At 43.0% G+C, this 15,796-nt stretch overlaps 1 protein-coding gene and 1 long non-coding RNA gene across 2 annotated transcripts in view; one reads left to right on the forward strand and one right to left on the reverse strand.

Annotated features, from left to right (window-relative positions):
• The window catches only part of ahcy (adenosylhomocysteinase), a 102,280-nt gene that overhangs the window by 12,833 nt on the left and 73,651 nt on the right, over nucleotides 1–15,796 (reverse strand). The window contains exon 7 of the mRNA XM_043710997.1: nucleotides 9,766–9,883. Within this exon, the coding sequence (XP_043566932.1) occupies nucleotides 9,766–9,883 (118 nt within the window). The remainder of the gene's footprint in view (nucleotides 1–9,765; nucleotides 9,884–15,796) is intronic.
• LOC122560346 lies at nucleotides 15,001–15,173 on the forward strand. The gene is made up of 2 exons (XR_006314718.1): nucleotides 15,001–15,068; nucleotides 15,143–15,173. It is a non-coding gene; the product is annotated as an uncharacterized LOC122560346 (long non-coding RNA).

Below are 15,796 nucleotides of genomic sequence, written 5' to 3' on the forward strand. Positions count from 1 at the left end.
TGTGAAACTTGAAAGGGTTCAGAAAAGATTTACAAGGGCGTTGCCAGGGTTGGAAGATTTGAGCTATAGGGAGAGGTTCAGAGGCTGAGGGATGACCTTATAGAGGTTTATAAAATCATGAAGGGCAGGGATAGGGTAAATAGACAAAGTCTTTTCCCTGGGGTCAGGGAGTCCAGAACTAGAGGGGATAGGTTTAGGGTGAGAGGGGAAAGATATATAAGAGACCTAAGGGCAAAGTTTTCATGCAGAGGGTGGTACATGTATGGAATGAGCTGCCAGAGGAAGTGGTGGAGGCTAGTACAACTGCAACATTTAAAAGGCATCTGGATGGGTATATGAATAGGAAGGGTTTAGAGGGGTATGTCCTGGATGCTGGCAGGTGGGAGTAGATTGGGTTGGGATATCTGGTCGGCAGGGACAAGTGGGCCGAAGGGTCCGTTTCTGTGCTGTACATCTCTAGGACTCTGACTTCTCCTGTGACCAAGGAGGATACAAAGATTTCATACAGCAATTTCCTCACCTGCCTCCCACAACATTGTGGGATAGATCCTATCAGCTCCTGTGGACTGGTCTATCTTAATGCTTTTCAAAACACCCAACATCACCATCTATTTTATATTGACATGTCCTAGAATATCAAAATATGCCTCCTAAGACTCACCATCAAGCATGTCCTTCCCCTACGTGAAAACATTTGTTAAGAACCTCACCACTTCCTTTCGTCCTACACACAAATTCCCTCCTTTATCGCGAGTGGGCCTATTCTTTCTCTAGCTACCTTCGTGCTCCCTATAGATGCATTAAAAACCATGGGATGTGTCTTAATCCAGTTTGCCAAAGACATTTCATGGCTCCTTTTAGCCCTCCTAACTCCTGTTTCAGCTCTTCCCTGATTTCTCTGCCCATCTTTCAGTTTCCTAAAGCTTATAAATGCCTCCTTTTCAGTTTTGACTCAGTTCACAAATTGTCATCTTGCCACCCTTATCCTTCATTTTTGCAAGAACATGCTGGTTCTGAAGTCTAATCAACTGGTCTTCAAAAGATTCCCACATGCCAGATCTAGATTTACCCTCAAACAGCCTCCTCCAAGAAAAGAAGAGACTTGAGAAGGGGAGAAAGGAACAGAAAATCCTGACATGCATAAGAATCACCTCAGTGAGTTCTGCTGGCTCGGGCCATTGAACTGCTTCTCCAGATCATTCCCCCTCAGTACCAATAACATCAATCTGTTTTAATTGGTTTTAATCTGAAAGAATTGGGAACCTTTATGCCAACAGTTTATAGTTCCAAGGGACTGCCAATGACAACATTACATCACACTTACTTTATTCTGCACACCACTCACCCAGACACATACAACACAAACAAGAAACAAATTCCTGGAAATTTTCAGCAAGTCTGACAGCATTTGTGAAGAGAAGTCAGTGTTAACGTTTCGAGTCCACTCACCCTCTTCCAGAACATTCTGAAGGAGGGTCACTGGACCTGAAGTGTTAACTCTGATTTCTCTGCAGATGCTGCCAGGTCTCCGGCAATTTCTGTTTTTGCTTCAGATTTCCAGTATTGGCAGTTCTTTCAGTTTTTGTCACATACCACAAATCCCACTATTGAATCAACAGGTGGCCACGCAATGGTTCTCATGAACCTCATTCTCCCAAACTAATAACACTTTCTGCCCTCTGCACTTATTCAATGCTGTGTAATGGACCTTTGAAATATAAACTGGAATGTGGAAGTTGGTCATTGCAATTAGCTGAAGTACTAGGACAGATTTTGCACTTCAGAGATCAAATGGGATTTCTTTTATTCATTCACAAGATGAGGGCATCACTGGCTATTCATTGCCCATCCCTAATTGCCCAGAGGGCAGTTAAGAGTCAACCAAATTGGTCTGGGTCTGGAGTCACATGTAGGCCAGACTAGATAAGGACATCAGTTTCCTTCCCTAAAGGACATCAGTGAACGAGATGAGTTTTTCCTGACAATCAACAATGGGTTCATGATCACCATTAGACTCTTGATTTTGTTTCAAATTCCACCATCTGGTCTATACTTTAACCACACAAGATTAACTAACTTTTTAGGTCAATGAGATGGATACATTTAAGAGACAAAGTGGCACAAGAATTCTTTAGTTAAGGCTGTTGGATGGTTTTGCCTTCAGATTGGTCAAGTGGCAGACCCATGTTACAGACTCGTCCGTGCAGCACACTCAGACATCCAGAAATCTGCAAACAAGAAATCTTTCTCTCCCTTCTCCTTGTGAATGGAAAATGTCAAAAAAACCTACTGTCGACAAGAATTCTAATGTTTAAAAAAAAAGCACAGAGATCCAAACATTCAATTCGATGTTGAACTTGGCCATTGCCATGCAGACATTGCACTTCCATCGCTAAAAATCAACACTGATCGAGAAAATACACATCCAACCCTTCTGAACTTTTGAACCACAGAATTCATTTTTCCCTGTCCATATTTTTCCACCCACATTTGTGTCAAACTACTTGCTTTAGTTTGTCTCATTTATGAATGAATGCCTGTGCGTTTGGGGTTTAAAAGGGGTATTGATTAAATTGGGTAGCAGCAATTAGCAATTTGTTTTGCTATTTATTAAAGAATAAGTTTCTTTACAATATATACAATTACTTTCTTGTTGATAAAACCTGATGTGAATTCCCATCATCCTGACAAGCACTCTTAGACAAATTGATCATCTTGGCGCTCAATTTTTGATGACGTGGAATACCGAGGCAGGATTTTAAACTCTTCCCAGTTGAGTTGTGACACCAGGCACACCACCAAAAATGCAGAAAGGTGCCTTCAGACTATTAGAGTCAGCGTTATACCACATAGAAACAGATCCTTCGGTTCAACTCGTTAATGCCGACCAGAATTCATAAATTAATCTAGTCCCATTCACCAGCATTTAGCGCATATCACTGTAAACCCTTCCTATTCCTGTACCTATCCAGACGCCTTTTCAATGTTGTAATTGTACCAGCCTCCATCACTTCCTTTGGCAGCTCAGTCCATATACACACCTCTCTCTGCATGAAAAATTTGCCCCTTAGGTCCCTTTTAAATCTTTCCCATCTCACCTTAAACCATACTCTCTAGTTTTAGACTTCATTATCCAGGGAAAAGACCTTGTCTATTTATCCTATCCACGCTCATGATCTTATAAACTCTAAGTAAGTAACCTCAACCTCCGACGCTCCAGGGAAAACAGCCCCAGCCTATTCAGGTTCTTCATATAGTTCACATCCTCCAATCCTGAAAGCATCCTTCTAAATCTTTTCTGAACCTTTTAAGTTTCACAACATCCTTCCTATAGCAGTGAGAGCAGAATTGAGTGCAGTATTCCAAAAGTAGCCTACCAACATCCTGTACAACTGCAACATGAGCTCCCAATTCCTATACTCATTGCACTGACCAATAAAGGTAAGCACACTAAACACCTTCTTCACTAACCTATCTGCCAGCAACTCCACTTTCAAGGAACTATGAACCTGCAGTTCAAGGTATCTTTGTTCAGCCACACTTCCCAGGACTTTAACCATTAAGAGTAAAACTCCTGCCCTGATTTGCCTTTCCAAAATGCAGCACCTCACATTTATCTAAATTAAAGTCCACCTGCCACTCCTCATTCCATCTGATAGAGGTCCTGTTGTACTCTGAGGTAACCTTCTTGGCTGGCCAACCACCACCAATTTTGGTGTAATCTGCAAACTTACTAACCGTACCTCCTATGTTCACATCCAAATAATTTATATAAAAAATGCAGTGGACCTATCAGAGATCCTTGTGATACACCACTAGTCACAGGCCTCAAGTCTGAAAAGGAACCCTCCACCACCACCCTCTGTCTCCTATCTGCCAGTCCTGCATCCAAGTGGCTAGTTCTCCCTGTATTCCAAGTGATCTAACCTTGCTAACCAGGTGACCATGCAGAACCTTGTTGAACATCTTACTGAAATCCATATAAATTATGTCCACTGCTCTGCCTTTATCAATCCTCTTTGTTACTTCTTCAAAAAACTCAATTAAGTTTAAGGGCAATTTAAAAAAAAAACTTCATTCACAGAATAAAGCTGGTGCTGACGAGGCCAGCATTTATTACTTATCCCTAATTGCCCAGAGGTCAGTTAAGAGTCAACCACATTTCTATGGGTCTGGAGTCATATGTAGGCCAGATGACATAAGAATTGAAGTTTCTTACCGAAACTTCAATTGGTGAGCCATAGGAGTTTTTCTGAGCATCGACAATGGATTCTTGGTCAAGTGGTACATGACTCTCTGTAATACCTGAGCCCTGAAAAAAGGCGAAGTATTTTCTCCCACCAGTAACCTATATCCCTATCACAGCTGTTACCTTTAACTAGTAACTAAGAGACTTTGCGATTTCTGTATCAATTCCTCTGTGCCTTCTGTGAAAAAGCATCTGGCTCCAAGGAAACTGCCATCCTTGCCTGGTCTGGCCTCTGTATGACTCTAGACCCACAACATGGTGATAGACTTTCAGCTGCCTTCATGGCAAATGAGAATGGGTAATGAATGCTGGCCTAGCCAGGGTACCCAATCCTGTGAATGATTAGAAAAGCCTGGAGAAAGTAGTTCTATGAGAAAGTAGGGGTTTTAAAAGAGCTTTAAAAAACAAATGCTCACCTTCTTTCTCTGCCAGGATTTCCCCACCACTGTGATTGACAATGCCCTCAGCTGTTTCCAACTCAACTTCCACACTTGAGCAGTCACCCCTTCTCTTCCCTCCCACAACAGCAATACAGTTCCCCAGTCTTCACTTTCCACCCCACCAGCATTGACATCCAAAGGATTATCAGCTGCCATTTCTGCCACATCCAGACACATTCCCCTCTCCTCCCTTGAAAACAATAAATGCTGGAGATCACTGTTAGAGAGCATCCAAAGAGAAAGCAAGCTAATGTTTCAAGAGTAGATGACTCTTCAGAGCTGAAGTGGGGAGGGGACAGCATTTATGCTACGGTTGTGGAAGGAATAGAAGGGAGAGCTGAGGACTGGGGCTAGTGGCTGAAAGATGCCAGTGAATAAAAGATGTTGATAGTTCAGATTAAGCGATTGGAATGCAAGAATGGCAGAACAATAATGTGTTCCCTGCAGACTTGAAAGGACAGTAAATGGGATGAGAGGACGTGATAACAAGCTAAAAGAAATGGTGAGCGCGGAGTATTGACAGGCCAAATAAAAAGTATCTGCAGGTGATCAAGAGTGTCAGATTGTGAGAGTAAATTGTCAACAGCTGAAGAGCAGGTCAAGAGATACCTATAATCCCATTGAGGCAGGGAGATAACTACAAAAAATTAAAAACAAGGTGATCCTGGAGATAAACCAAATGGCTGGAATAACATGATAGAATTGTAAGTTTGCTAACTGAGCTGATAGATTTGTTCTCAGACGTGTCGTCACCATGCTAGGTAACATCAGTGAGCCTCCGGTGAAGCGCTGATCTTCTGTCCCGCTCTCCTTTTGTGCGCCTTGGTCTGTTAAGGTGGGTGATATCATTTCCAGTTCTTTTTCTGAGAGGTTGGTAAATGGGCCCCAACGCAATCTGGTTGTTAATGGAGTTCCGGTTTAAATGCTAGGCCTCTAAGAATTCCATGTATCTTTATTTAGCCTGTCCCAGTCGAACTGGTGTCCCTCTTCATCTGTGTATGAATACTAATGATAGTTGGTCATGTCTTGTGGCGGCTAGTATCCTGGTGGCTAATTTCCTGCCCGTCTGTCCAATGTAATGTTTGTTGCAGTCTTTGCAGGGTCTTTTGGAGATGACGTTCGTTCTGCTGGTTGCTGGCACAAGGTCATTTAGATTCATCAGGAATTCTTCAAGGGAGGTCATGCCAGAGTAATTTATTGAAATTCTTTGAGGAGGTAACAAGCATGTTAGACAAAGGAGAGACAGTGGACATGATCTATTTGTATTTCCAGAAGGCTTTTGACAAGTTGTTGCACAGGAGGCTGCTAATTATCCCCATAATTAGCCCCATTTATCTCTCCACCCTGGAGGCTCCCCGATGAAGGGCTTTTGCCCGAAACGTCGATTTTCCTGCTCCTCGGATGCTGCCTGACCTGCTGTGCTTTTCCAGCACTCTAATCTCAACTCTGCTAATTAAGAACCCATGGTGTTCAGGGCAAGGTACAAACATGGATAGAAGCTGAGGAGCAAATTAGTGCAATTGCTGGAATCCGAACTGAAATCAAAAAATAATGGAGATCAGTGAGTCAGGCAGCATTCATGGGCTGGAAAGCAAACTAACATTGAGTCTAGATGACTCTTCAGAGCTGAAGTGAAGTGTGCACAGGGCAGCATCTATGCAATAGTTGAAGAAAGTTAATCTGAGCTATCAATATCCTGAGTGGAATGTGGGAAAGGCAGAACAGTGGTGCGTCGAGCTGTCAGACTGGAAAGAACCGAGTTCCCCACGCTGGGGCGGGAGGAGAGGAGAGGAGAGATGTTGACAGAGAATGTAAGAAGCAAAGCTAAAAGGGAGGGAGTGGATTCACAATTTGAAGCTGTTGTACTCCATATTAAGACCAGAAGGTTGCAAACTTCCTAGTTTGAAAAGGAGATGTTGCTCCTCTGGTTTGCGCTGAGATTCACTGGAGTATTGGAGCAGGCTGAGAGGACAGACAAGTGGGCATGTGAGCAAGATGCTGACTGGCACAAGGCAGACAGTAGTGACCAATGGGTCTTTTTTAGGATGGCTGCAGAGTTCTGCAGGGGTCAGTGTTGAGATTTCAACTATTCACATTATATATTAATGATCTGGACAAAGGAACTGGGGCATTGTTGTTAAGTTTGCAGATGATACAAAGATTGGTGGAAGGTGGGAAAGATAGTGTTGAGGAAGAAGGGAGGCTGCAGAAAGTATTGGGTAGACTGGGAGAGTTTACAAAGAGGTGGCAGCTGGAATACAATGTGGATAAAGTGAGGTATTATACATTTTAACAGAAGCACAGACTATTTTCTAAATGGGGATAGGCTTCCGAAATTAAAGCACAAAGGGACTTGGAGTCCTAGTTCAGGTTCTCTTCAGGTTAATATGCAGTTTGAGTTGGCAGTTAGGAAGGCAAATGCAATGTTTGCATTCGCCTCAAGAGGACTAGAATACAAAGAGCAGAGATACATTGCTGAGGCTGTATAAGACTGGACAGATTCCTTTATAGGAAGGATGTGGAAGCTTCGGAAAGGGTTCAGAGGAGATTTACCACTCTGGCTGAAGAAATTACTAGAATACAAAGAGCAGAGATACATTGCTGAGGCTGTATAAGACTCTGGACAGATTCCTTTATAGGAAGGATGTGGAAGCTTCGGAAAGGGTTCAGAGAAGATTTACCACTCTGGCTGAAGAAATTCCTCCCCATCTCTGTTCTCAAGGGTTGTTTCTTCACTCTGAGGCTGTGCCCCCTGGTCCTAGTCTCTCCTCATGGAAACATCATCTCCACATCCACTATTCAGGCCTATCAGTATCCTGTAAGCTTTAATTATATTTTCCGTAATCCATCAAGTACAGTTGCCTGGTATGGAGGGAAGGTTTTATGAGGGAAGGGTGAGGGACTTGAGGCTGTTTTCATTTGAGAGAAGGTGGAGAGGTGACTTAATTGAGACATAGAAGATAATCAGATGGTTAGATAAGGTGGACAGTGATAGCCTTTTTTCTCAGATGGCGATAGCTAGCAAGAGGGGACATAGCTTTAAATGGACATATGTCAGAGATAGCTTCTTTACTCAGTAATAGGGCCGTGGAATTCCCTGCCTGCAACAGTGGTAGACTCGCCAACTCTAGGGGCACTCGAATGGTCATTGGATAAGCATATGAAAGAAAATGGAATAATATAAGTTAGATGGGCTTCAGACTGGTTCCACAGGTTAGCGCAACATCAAGGGTCAAAGGGCCTGTACTTTGCTACTGTTCTACATTCTATGCATTTGGAACACTGACAGCAATTTTGGTTTCCAGATCTAAGGAAGGATGTGCTGGTGTTGGATGGGGTTCAGAGGTGGCTTACAAGAATGATCCCTAGGATGAAGGGCGTGTCATTTGTGGAGCCAGTAAGGACTCTGGGACTGTACTTGATGGATTACAGGGAATCTAACTGAAGCTTACAGAATACTGATAGGCCTGAATAGTGGATGTGGAGAGGATGTTTCCACGAGGAGAGACTAGGACCAGAGAGCACAGCTCAGAGTGAAGAAACAATCCTTAACAACAGCGATGGAGGAATTTCTTCAGCCAGAGTGTAGCAAGTCTGTGGAACTTTTTGCCATAGAACGTTGTTGAGGCCAAGTCATTGAGTGCATTGAAGTCAGAGACTGATGGTTCTTGATTAGTAAGACGATCAAAAGTTAGGTGGAGAAGGCAGAAAAATAGGGTTGGAGAAGCATATCAGCTGTGATCAATGGCCTGAATGTCCTAATTCTACTCCTGTATCTTATGATTTTATCCAGGACAAAGCAATCCACTTGATTGGCACCACATCCACAAACATCCAAGCTCTCCACCATTGATACTCAATAGCAGCAGTGTGTGCTATCTACAAATTCTGCCAAAGATCCTTAGACAGCACCCCCAAAACCCACGACAACTTACATTTAGAAGGACAAGAACAATGGGATACATGGGAATTCTACTATATGCAAATTCCCCTCCAAGCCACTCACTATCCTGACCTGAAAGTACATTGCACTGTCATTGGGTAAAAATCCTGGAACTCCTTAAGTGTGTTGAGAGTGTAAAGCACACACACTAGAGGTTCAGGCTGCAGCTCACCACTTTCTTCTCAAAAGAAAATCAGGGATAGTTAATTAATGCTGGTCAGCTAGCAACACTAGTTCAAGAACAGAATACATTTTAAATACATTCCCTATGTTCCTTAGGTTCCTAGTGTCCTGCCAATCGTTGAGTATTCCCTTATATTGCCACTTTTTCAAAAATGTATCACTTTACACCATCAAGGTGACATTCTGTTTGTCACTCATCTGCCTAATGCTTCTATATTTTCACGTAACCCAACGCCTTCTTTCTCACTGTCAATCCCCAGCCAATTTGTTTTGAAGGATCACTGGATCTGAAATGTTAACTCTGATTTCTCTCCACAGATGCTACCAGACATGCTAGAGATTTTCCAGCAATTTCTGTTTCATGTTTCAGCCAAACTTCATGTTAACCGCAAACCTATCATCACTCCTACACTTCCTTCTACACTGGAAAACATGTATCACAACACTGACCCTGGTGGTATGTCACTGGACACCAACTTCCAGTCACACAAACAGTACTTGTGTGTGACCACTGAGCTAATTTTGGATCCAACTTGCCAAGTTACGCTGCATCCTGTGTGCTATTATCTTCTTTAGCAGTCTCCCTCCCTCTCAAAGCTATGCTGACCATCTGGGATCAAACCTTGTCTCTCCAAGTGGAGCTTAGTTCTCTCCTTCAGTAGTTTCCCTACTACTGATGTAAGATTCACCAGTTTGTAATTTCCTGGTTTATCTCTACCACCCTTCTTGAAAAGTAGAACCACATTAGCCGCACTCCCTGTGGCCAAAGAGGAATTAATAACTTGGATCAAAGCTCCTTTAATTTCCTCCCTGATCTCCCACATTTCTCTTATTTATCTTGTGATCTCCAGGTTAAGATTGTCACAACATGGTTTCTGCTGAGGGCAGGGGTTCAATAGGAACTGGATTATTGCTGCATAAATCTACTTCAGAGTTGAGGTTTCACCTACCTGAGGTTTAATGTTCACTTTTTTTGTTGAATTTTTATTCAGCCATTTCACATCCAGCTCAATATCAAAATGGCCAATATTACAAACAATTGTATCATCTTTCATTTCTTCAAAGTGCCTGAATGGGTAAGGGACAGAAAGAGGGGGGAGGTGGGAATGGGGAGGTAGAAAAAAAACATTTATCAGGATTAAGGCAATTTAAAAGTTAGGAAACTTGTTGATGACAACTTCTGCTTGAACAGTGAAGAATTAAGAGGATGCCCAAATTCTGCCAAATTGCCTAGTAACAACTTTTTGTCAGATCTACACCAATAATAATTTCTTCTGACCTCTCTCCTCTCTGCCGATAGTGGGACTCAATGTTTGGGAATGCTACTGGTCGTTTATATTGAAATGTACTGACTCTCCATCATAAAGTCAGAACAGTTGGTAGACACATGCAGATAAATCTGAGGCAAGTCATGATGTAATAGACCTCTGTAGACATTTGCTAGTACCTTTACAGTACAGAACAGTCTTACTGTCATGTGCAGTATAATAATATGGAGAGTAAGGACACACTGTCAGTATGATGGAGACAAGAGACTGAGTGAATGTGATTTAAATGTAGGAATCCAGCACAGAGAGAAAGAGGTACTTGTTTGTTGCAAGAAGTAAAGTGTGTCGAGTGGGGAGTTTGGTAAAGGGCAGAGAGGAAGTAACTTTGCTCTTTTACTCTTTTTCATTGAATACACTGAAGAAATGTCTTAGGTGTTTCTTTAAACTTCTGTAAATTTGAAGAGCATAATATTTTTACAGTATGGCTAAATTTGGATTTCACTGGAAAAACATCAGCAATAAGGGAAAGTCAAGGTCAATATAATAAAGTGATATATAAGTAACCTAAAAGCAGAACAAATTTAATGCAAGGAAAGTAAATTTAAGACATTGTAACAAAGCCCAGTCGAGTGTATTATGTAGTCTGTAATGTGCGAGAAGACCACTTGTGCAGAAAATGCATTCAGCAATCTCAGTATCAAGCGGTGTATACTAGCCACAACAGTCACTGCAGAAATTTGTCAAAGATCTTTAGACAGCACTTTCCAAATTCACGAACTTCCATCTGGAAAGACAGACAGCAAATACATGGGAACAAAAACACGTTCCCCTCCAAGCCACTCACCATCCTGACTTGGAATTGTAATTGCTGTTCACTTACTGTTGCTGGGTCAAAATCCTGGAATTGCTTCTAACAGAGTTATGGATCTACTGTCAGCACACAGACTGCAGCGATTCAAGGAGGCAGCTCAAAACTTGGGTGCGTAGGAGGGGGAAGAATAATAATGGTAAGAAATTTGAGAGTTAGGGTACCTATGATCTTTCTGTGGCTGCAGACATGTATCTAGGGTGGTAGGTTTGCCTCCTTGGTGCCAGGAAAATGTGTTGCTGGAAAAGCGCAGCAGGTCAGGCAGCATCCAAGGAGCAGGGGAATCGACATTTCGGGCATAAGCCCTTCTTCAGGAAGATGCTGATCTCCAGCATCTGCAGTCCTCACTTTCTCCTCCTCGGTGCCAGGATCAAGGATGTCACAGATTGGTTGCAGGACATTCTTTGTGGGAAGGTGTACAACGAAGATCATGTTTCATGTTGGTACTAATGATTTTGATAGGAAGTGTGATTGGATCCCACAATCAAAATTTAGGTAACTAGACAGAAATCTCGCAAGCAGAATCTTAATGTAATCTCCTGATTACTCCCAGAGCCACATGCAAGTGATTATTGAAATAGGTGGATAAAACACAAACGTGTGGCTGTAAAGATGTTGGAGGAGGGAAGGCTTTAGATTCCTCGGACATTGAGACTGGCTGAGAAAGCTGGCACCTGTACAAGCCAGATAGGTTGCACTATAATGTGGAGCTGGAACCGAGTTTCTTGCCAGTCATTTTGTTAGTGCTGTTAGGAGGGCTTTGAACAAACTTGGTAGTAATGTAGAACCAAAACAGAATACTGGAGTTCACAGAATGTCTGAACAAGCACATAGTACTAGTGTAGAGAATAGTAACTTCATGAGTAAAGTCAGGGTAAGGAAGATAATAATAAGTAGACTGCAGCAGTTCAAAGTGGCAGCTCACTGGAATGACTGCATAAAGGCTGGTAGACAGTCACCAAGTCACCTTTTGTGTGTGCACTGTACATGACATTGACCAGCTAGCACACAGATGGCTCCTAGAGTGAACAGAACCCTTGACACTCCTATTTATATCTGACAGCCAGAACTCCCTGATTGGGAACTCATTCGCTGAGGTCCACATTGGTTGACCTTGCTACAATCACTAGATCCCTCTCCCTCCAAGTCAGTGGATCCATTCTTCTTCCTTGGGTGTTTTTGTATCAGACTCTGCCTCAGATACTAGTGACATATACCAGACTGTAGCCTGCATCTTGCGCCCAGAACATCTCAGCCAAAATTCAACATGTTCTTCAGGCAGCAATGGCGCTGAAGCTGCAACATCTGCCGATTCCATCTTATCCTCCGAGGTTTCTTTGACGGAAGGCAGAGGAAGTGATTCCACAGGTTCTGTGCGCCTGGCCAGATGTTCAAAGATGCCAGTATGTTTTTGCTCCTGTCCCATTTCGGAGGTTGTAGCTTTCATGTGAACCACGTGCTTGGTCAGGATTGCCTCTATCAAACTCTGTACATCACAGGTCCTGAACTGGTCTCGCTGCATCTAGGAAGATTTCAAATCTGGTTATGATGGCCTTTTGTTTCCCACATCATCCCCAGCTGTTTTAGTTGTGTCAGGAGGGGATCTTTTTGTGACAAAATCAGAAGTTGCTGAAAGTTTCAGCAGGTCTAGCAGCATCTGTGGAGAGAAATCGGAGTTAACATTTCAGGTCGAGTGACCCTTCCTCAGAAATCCACAGTCCAGAAAGTTTAAAACCAGAATGGACTGTTCTAGTGGCAGCACAACCACTGATGGGAGACTACTTATGGCATCCACATTTGCCACTTGGCCTCCAAGATGGTGTTCCAACTTATAACTGTATGCACTCAGGGTAAGAGCCAACCGTTCAATTTGACCTGAAGTTATGGATAGCATGGGTTCTGTCCTAAGCAGCCCTAAAAAGGTTTGTGGTCTGTTACTATTACAAATTTACATCCATAAAAGTATTAGAGGAACTTTCTCACGCCAAAAATGACAACCAAACCTTCCTTCTCTATATGGGCATGTCTTTGTTCAGCATCAGCCAAAATCCAGGAAGCATATGCTATCATACATTCTTCTTCACTGGGCCAGGCAGCCAACTCTACACAGATAGGGCATAGTATGTCAACATCACATCTCACTTAAACAACAACTTAGACAACGATAGCTGCTTTTTCACTTCCCTAAAAGCTACACCTTGGCTATAAGACCAACTCCAAGACTGATCCTTTCAATAGCAGATGTCAGGGTGGAGACCAGGGTACATATGAATTTTCCATAATAATTCACCAACCCAAGGAAAGATCCAAGCTGCAGTACAGACATGGGAACCAGAGAACCTTTGATCACCCTCAATCTTCTAACAGGTGTTAGCCAGTATTGTCAACTCTGTAGTTCAATTAGGTCACTTGGGTATCTGGAACACGCATTTTCCCTCCAAAGGTGTATACCTCCCTTGAAGAAACACTTAAGCACTATGTTCAAGTTCTATAAATGCTCTATTGGTCTTTCCTGTTATTAGCATGCCACCCAGAACTGTTCCGAGGAAGGGTCACCAGACCCAAAACGTTCATCCTGATTTCTCTTCACATATTCCGCCAGACCTGCTGAGCTTTTCCAACAATTTCCATTTTTGTTTCTGATATACCAAGGGATCTTGGGGTACAAGTCCATAGCTCCATCAAAGTGGCAACTTAAGTGAACAAGGTAGTAAAGAAGACACAGAATAAATGCCTTCATCAGTTGAGGCACTGCAATAAAAATTGGCAAGTCATGTTGCAACTGCATAAAACTTTAGATAGGCCACAGCTCCGGTCATTACACCATAGAAAGGACGCAGAAGTTTTGGGGAGGTGCGAAAGAGGTTTGTTAACCAGGATGTGCCTAGATTGGTGTGCATTAGCAATATGGTGAGGTTGGACAAATTGGATTGTTTTCAGTAGAATTTTAAAGGCTGTGAAATGACTTAATGGAAGTGTATAAAATTAGGAGGGCTGGATAGTGTGGATAGAACACAGGAACAGACCCTTCAGCCTGCCATGTGGGACCTTGTCAAAGATCTTGCTAAAGTCCACACAGACAATATCTACTGCCCTGGCCTTCCACAAAAAAACTCAATCAAGTTTATGAGACGTGATCTTCTCTGCACCAAATCATGCTGCCTACTGCTAATAAGTCCAAACATTTCCAAATGCGAGTAAACCCTATCCCTAAGAATCTTCTCCAGTAATTTTCCCTATCACTGACATAAGGCACAAAGGAACAACATTGGCTATTCTTCAGTCCTCTGGGACGTCTCCTGTGTATAGAGGATACAATGATTTTGTACAATGTTCCAGCAATTTCCTGACCTGCCTCCCTCAGCATTCTGAGGTAGATCCCAATAGGCCTTGGGGACTGGTCTACCTTAATGTTTTTCTTAAAAACAAGCAATACCGCTGTTTTTTTTTATATTGACATACTCTAGAACAGCAGCATACCCCTCCTGAGCCTCAACACCCACCATGTCCTTCTCCTTTCTGAATACAGATGCAAAGTATTCGAAAAGTACCTCACCCATTTCCTCCAGGCCCATACCTAAATTCTATCCTTTGTCCTTGACTGGATCTACTCTTGCCCTCGCTCACCCTTGTCCCTTATATAAAACGCTTTACGGTTTTCCTTAATTCTCGTTGAAAGACATTTCACGACCCCTTTTAGCCCTACCTCCTTCTTTAAGCTCCTTTCTAGTGTACTTGTTGTCTTTGAGTGCTCTGCCGGTCTTCCGTTGGAGTCAGATAGCCGGAATCTTTCTCTTCGCAACTACTAGTGGGCGCGAGCGTTTGAAGGTGGCGAGCGTTTGAAGGTGGCGAGCGTTTGAAGGTGGCGAGCGTTTGAAGGTGGCGAGCGTTTGAAGGTGGCGAGCGTTTGAAGGTGGCGAGCGTTTGAAGGTGGCGAGCGTTTGAAGGTGGCGAGCGTTTGAAGGTGGCGAGCGTTTGAAGGTGGCGAGCGTTTGAAGGTGGCGAGCGTTTGAAGGTGGCGAGCGTTTGAAGGTGGCGAGCGTTTGAAGGTGGCGAGCGTTTGAAGGTGGCGAGCGTTTGAAGGTGGCGAGCGTTTGAAGGTGGCGAGCGTTTGAAGGTGGCGAGCGCGAGAGTTTGAAGGTGGCGAGAGTTTGAAGGTGGCGAGAGTTTGAAGGTGGCGAGAGTTTGAAGGTGGCGAGATGGAAAAGCTTTTTTTTAAAAACACTTTAGAACACACTACCAGTGGAGGTGGTAGAAGCAAGTGCATTAGCTAAGTTTAATAGGCATTTAGGGAGTCATAAGAACAGGCAGGGAATTGAGACACAGCAACGATGGGCCAAAGGGCCTGTTCCTGTGCCATACTTTTTTTTATCCTAAGGTTTGGAAATTGTCAAGAAATATATGGAAACATGGGTAAAAAACACTCAGCCCCTTGTTGAGGAGGAGTTAGAAATTAAGAACAAAAAGTATGATTTCAAGTAGAAAACACTATTGAGAACCAACAGGAATACAGAAGGTTCAGATGGAAGGTGAAGCATATCAGAGAAGAAAAGGGAATTATGAGAAAAGACTGAAAGCCAACATTAAAGAAAATCGCCACATCTTCTATAGGCAAATAGTGAGTGCGGCCAAAGGAACAGGGCTGATTGGAGATCAAAAATCAGAATTTACACAGAGGCAACAGGCATAATGAGGTCTTAAATAAACACCTGGCATCAGTCTTTTCAAAAAAAGCAGACGCTGCCGCATGGTGACCAAGGAGGAAACTCTGTCGCTATAAGTGTTCAAAATTGATAAGGAAGAACTGTTGGATAGATTATTGGCACTTAAAGTTGACAAGTCACC

This window comes from Chiloscyllium plagiosum, chromosome 20 (genome assembly GCF_004010195.1).
Source record: "Chiloscyllium plagiosum isolate BGI_BamShark_2017 chromosome 20, ASM401019v2, whole genome shotgun sequence".
Lineage (NCBI taxonomy): Eukaryota > Metazoa > Chordata > Chondrichthyes > Orectolobiformes > Hemiscylliidae > Chiloscyllium > Chiloscyllium plagiosum.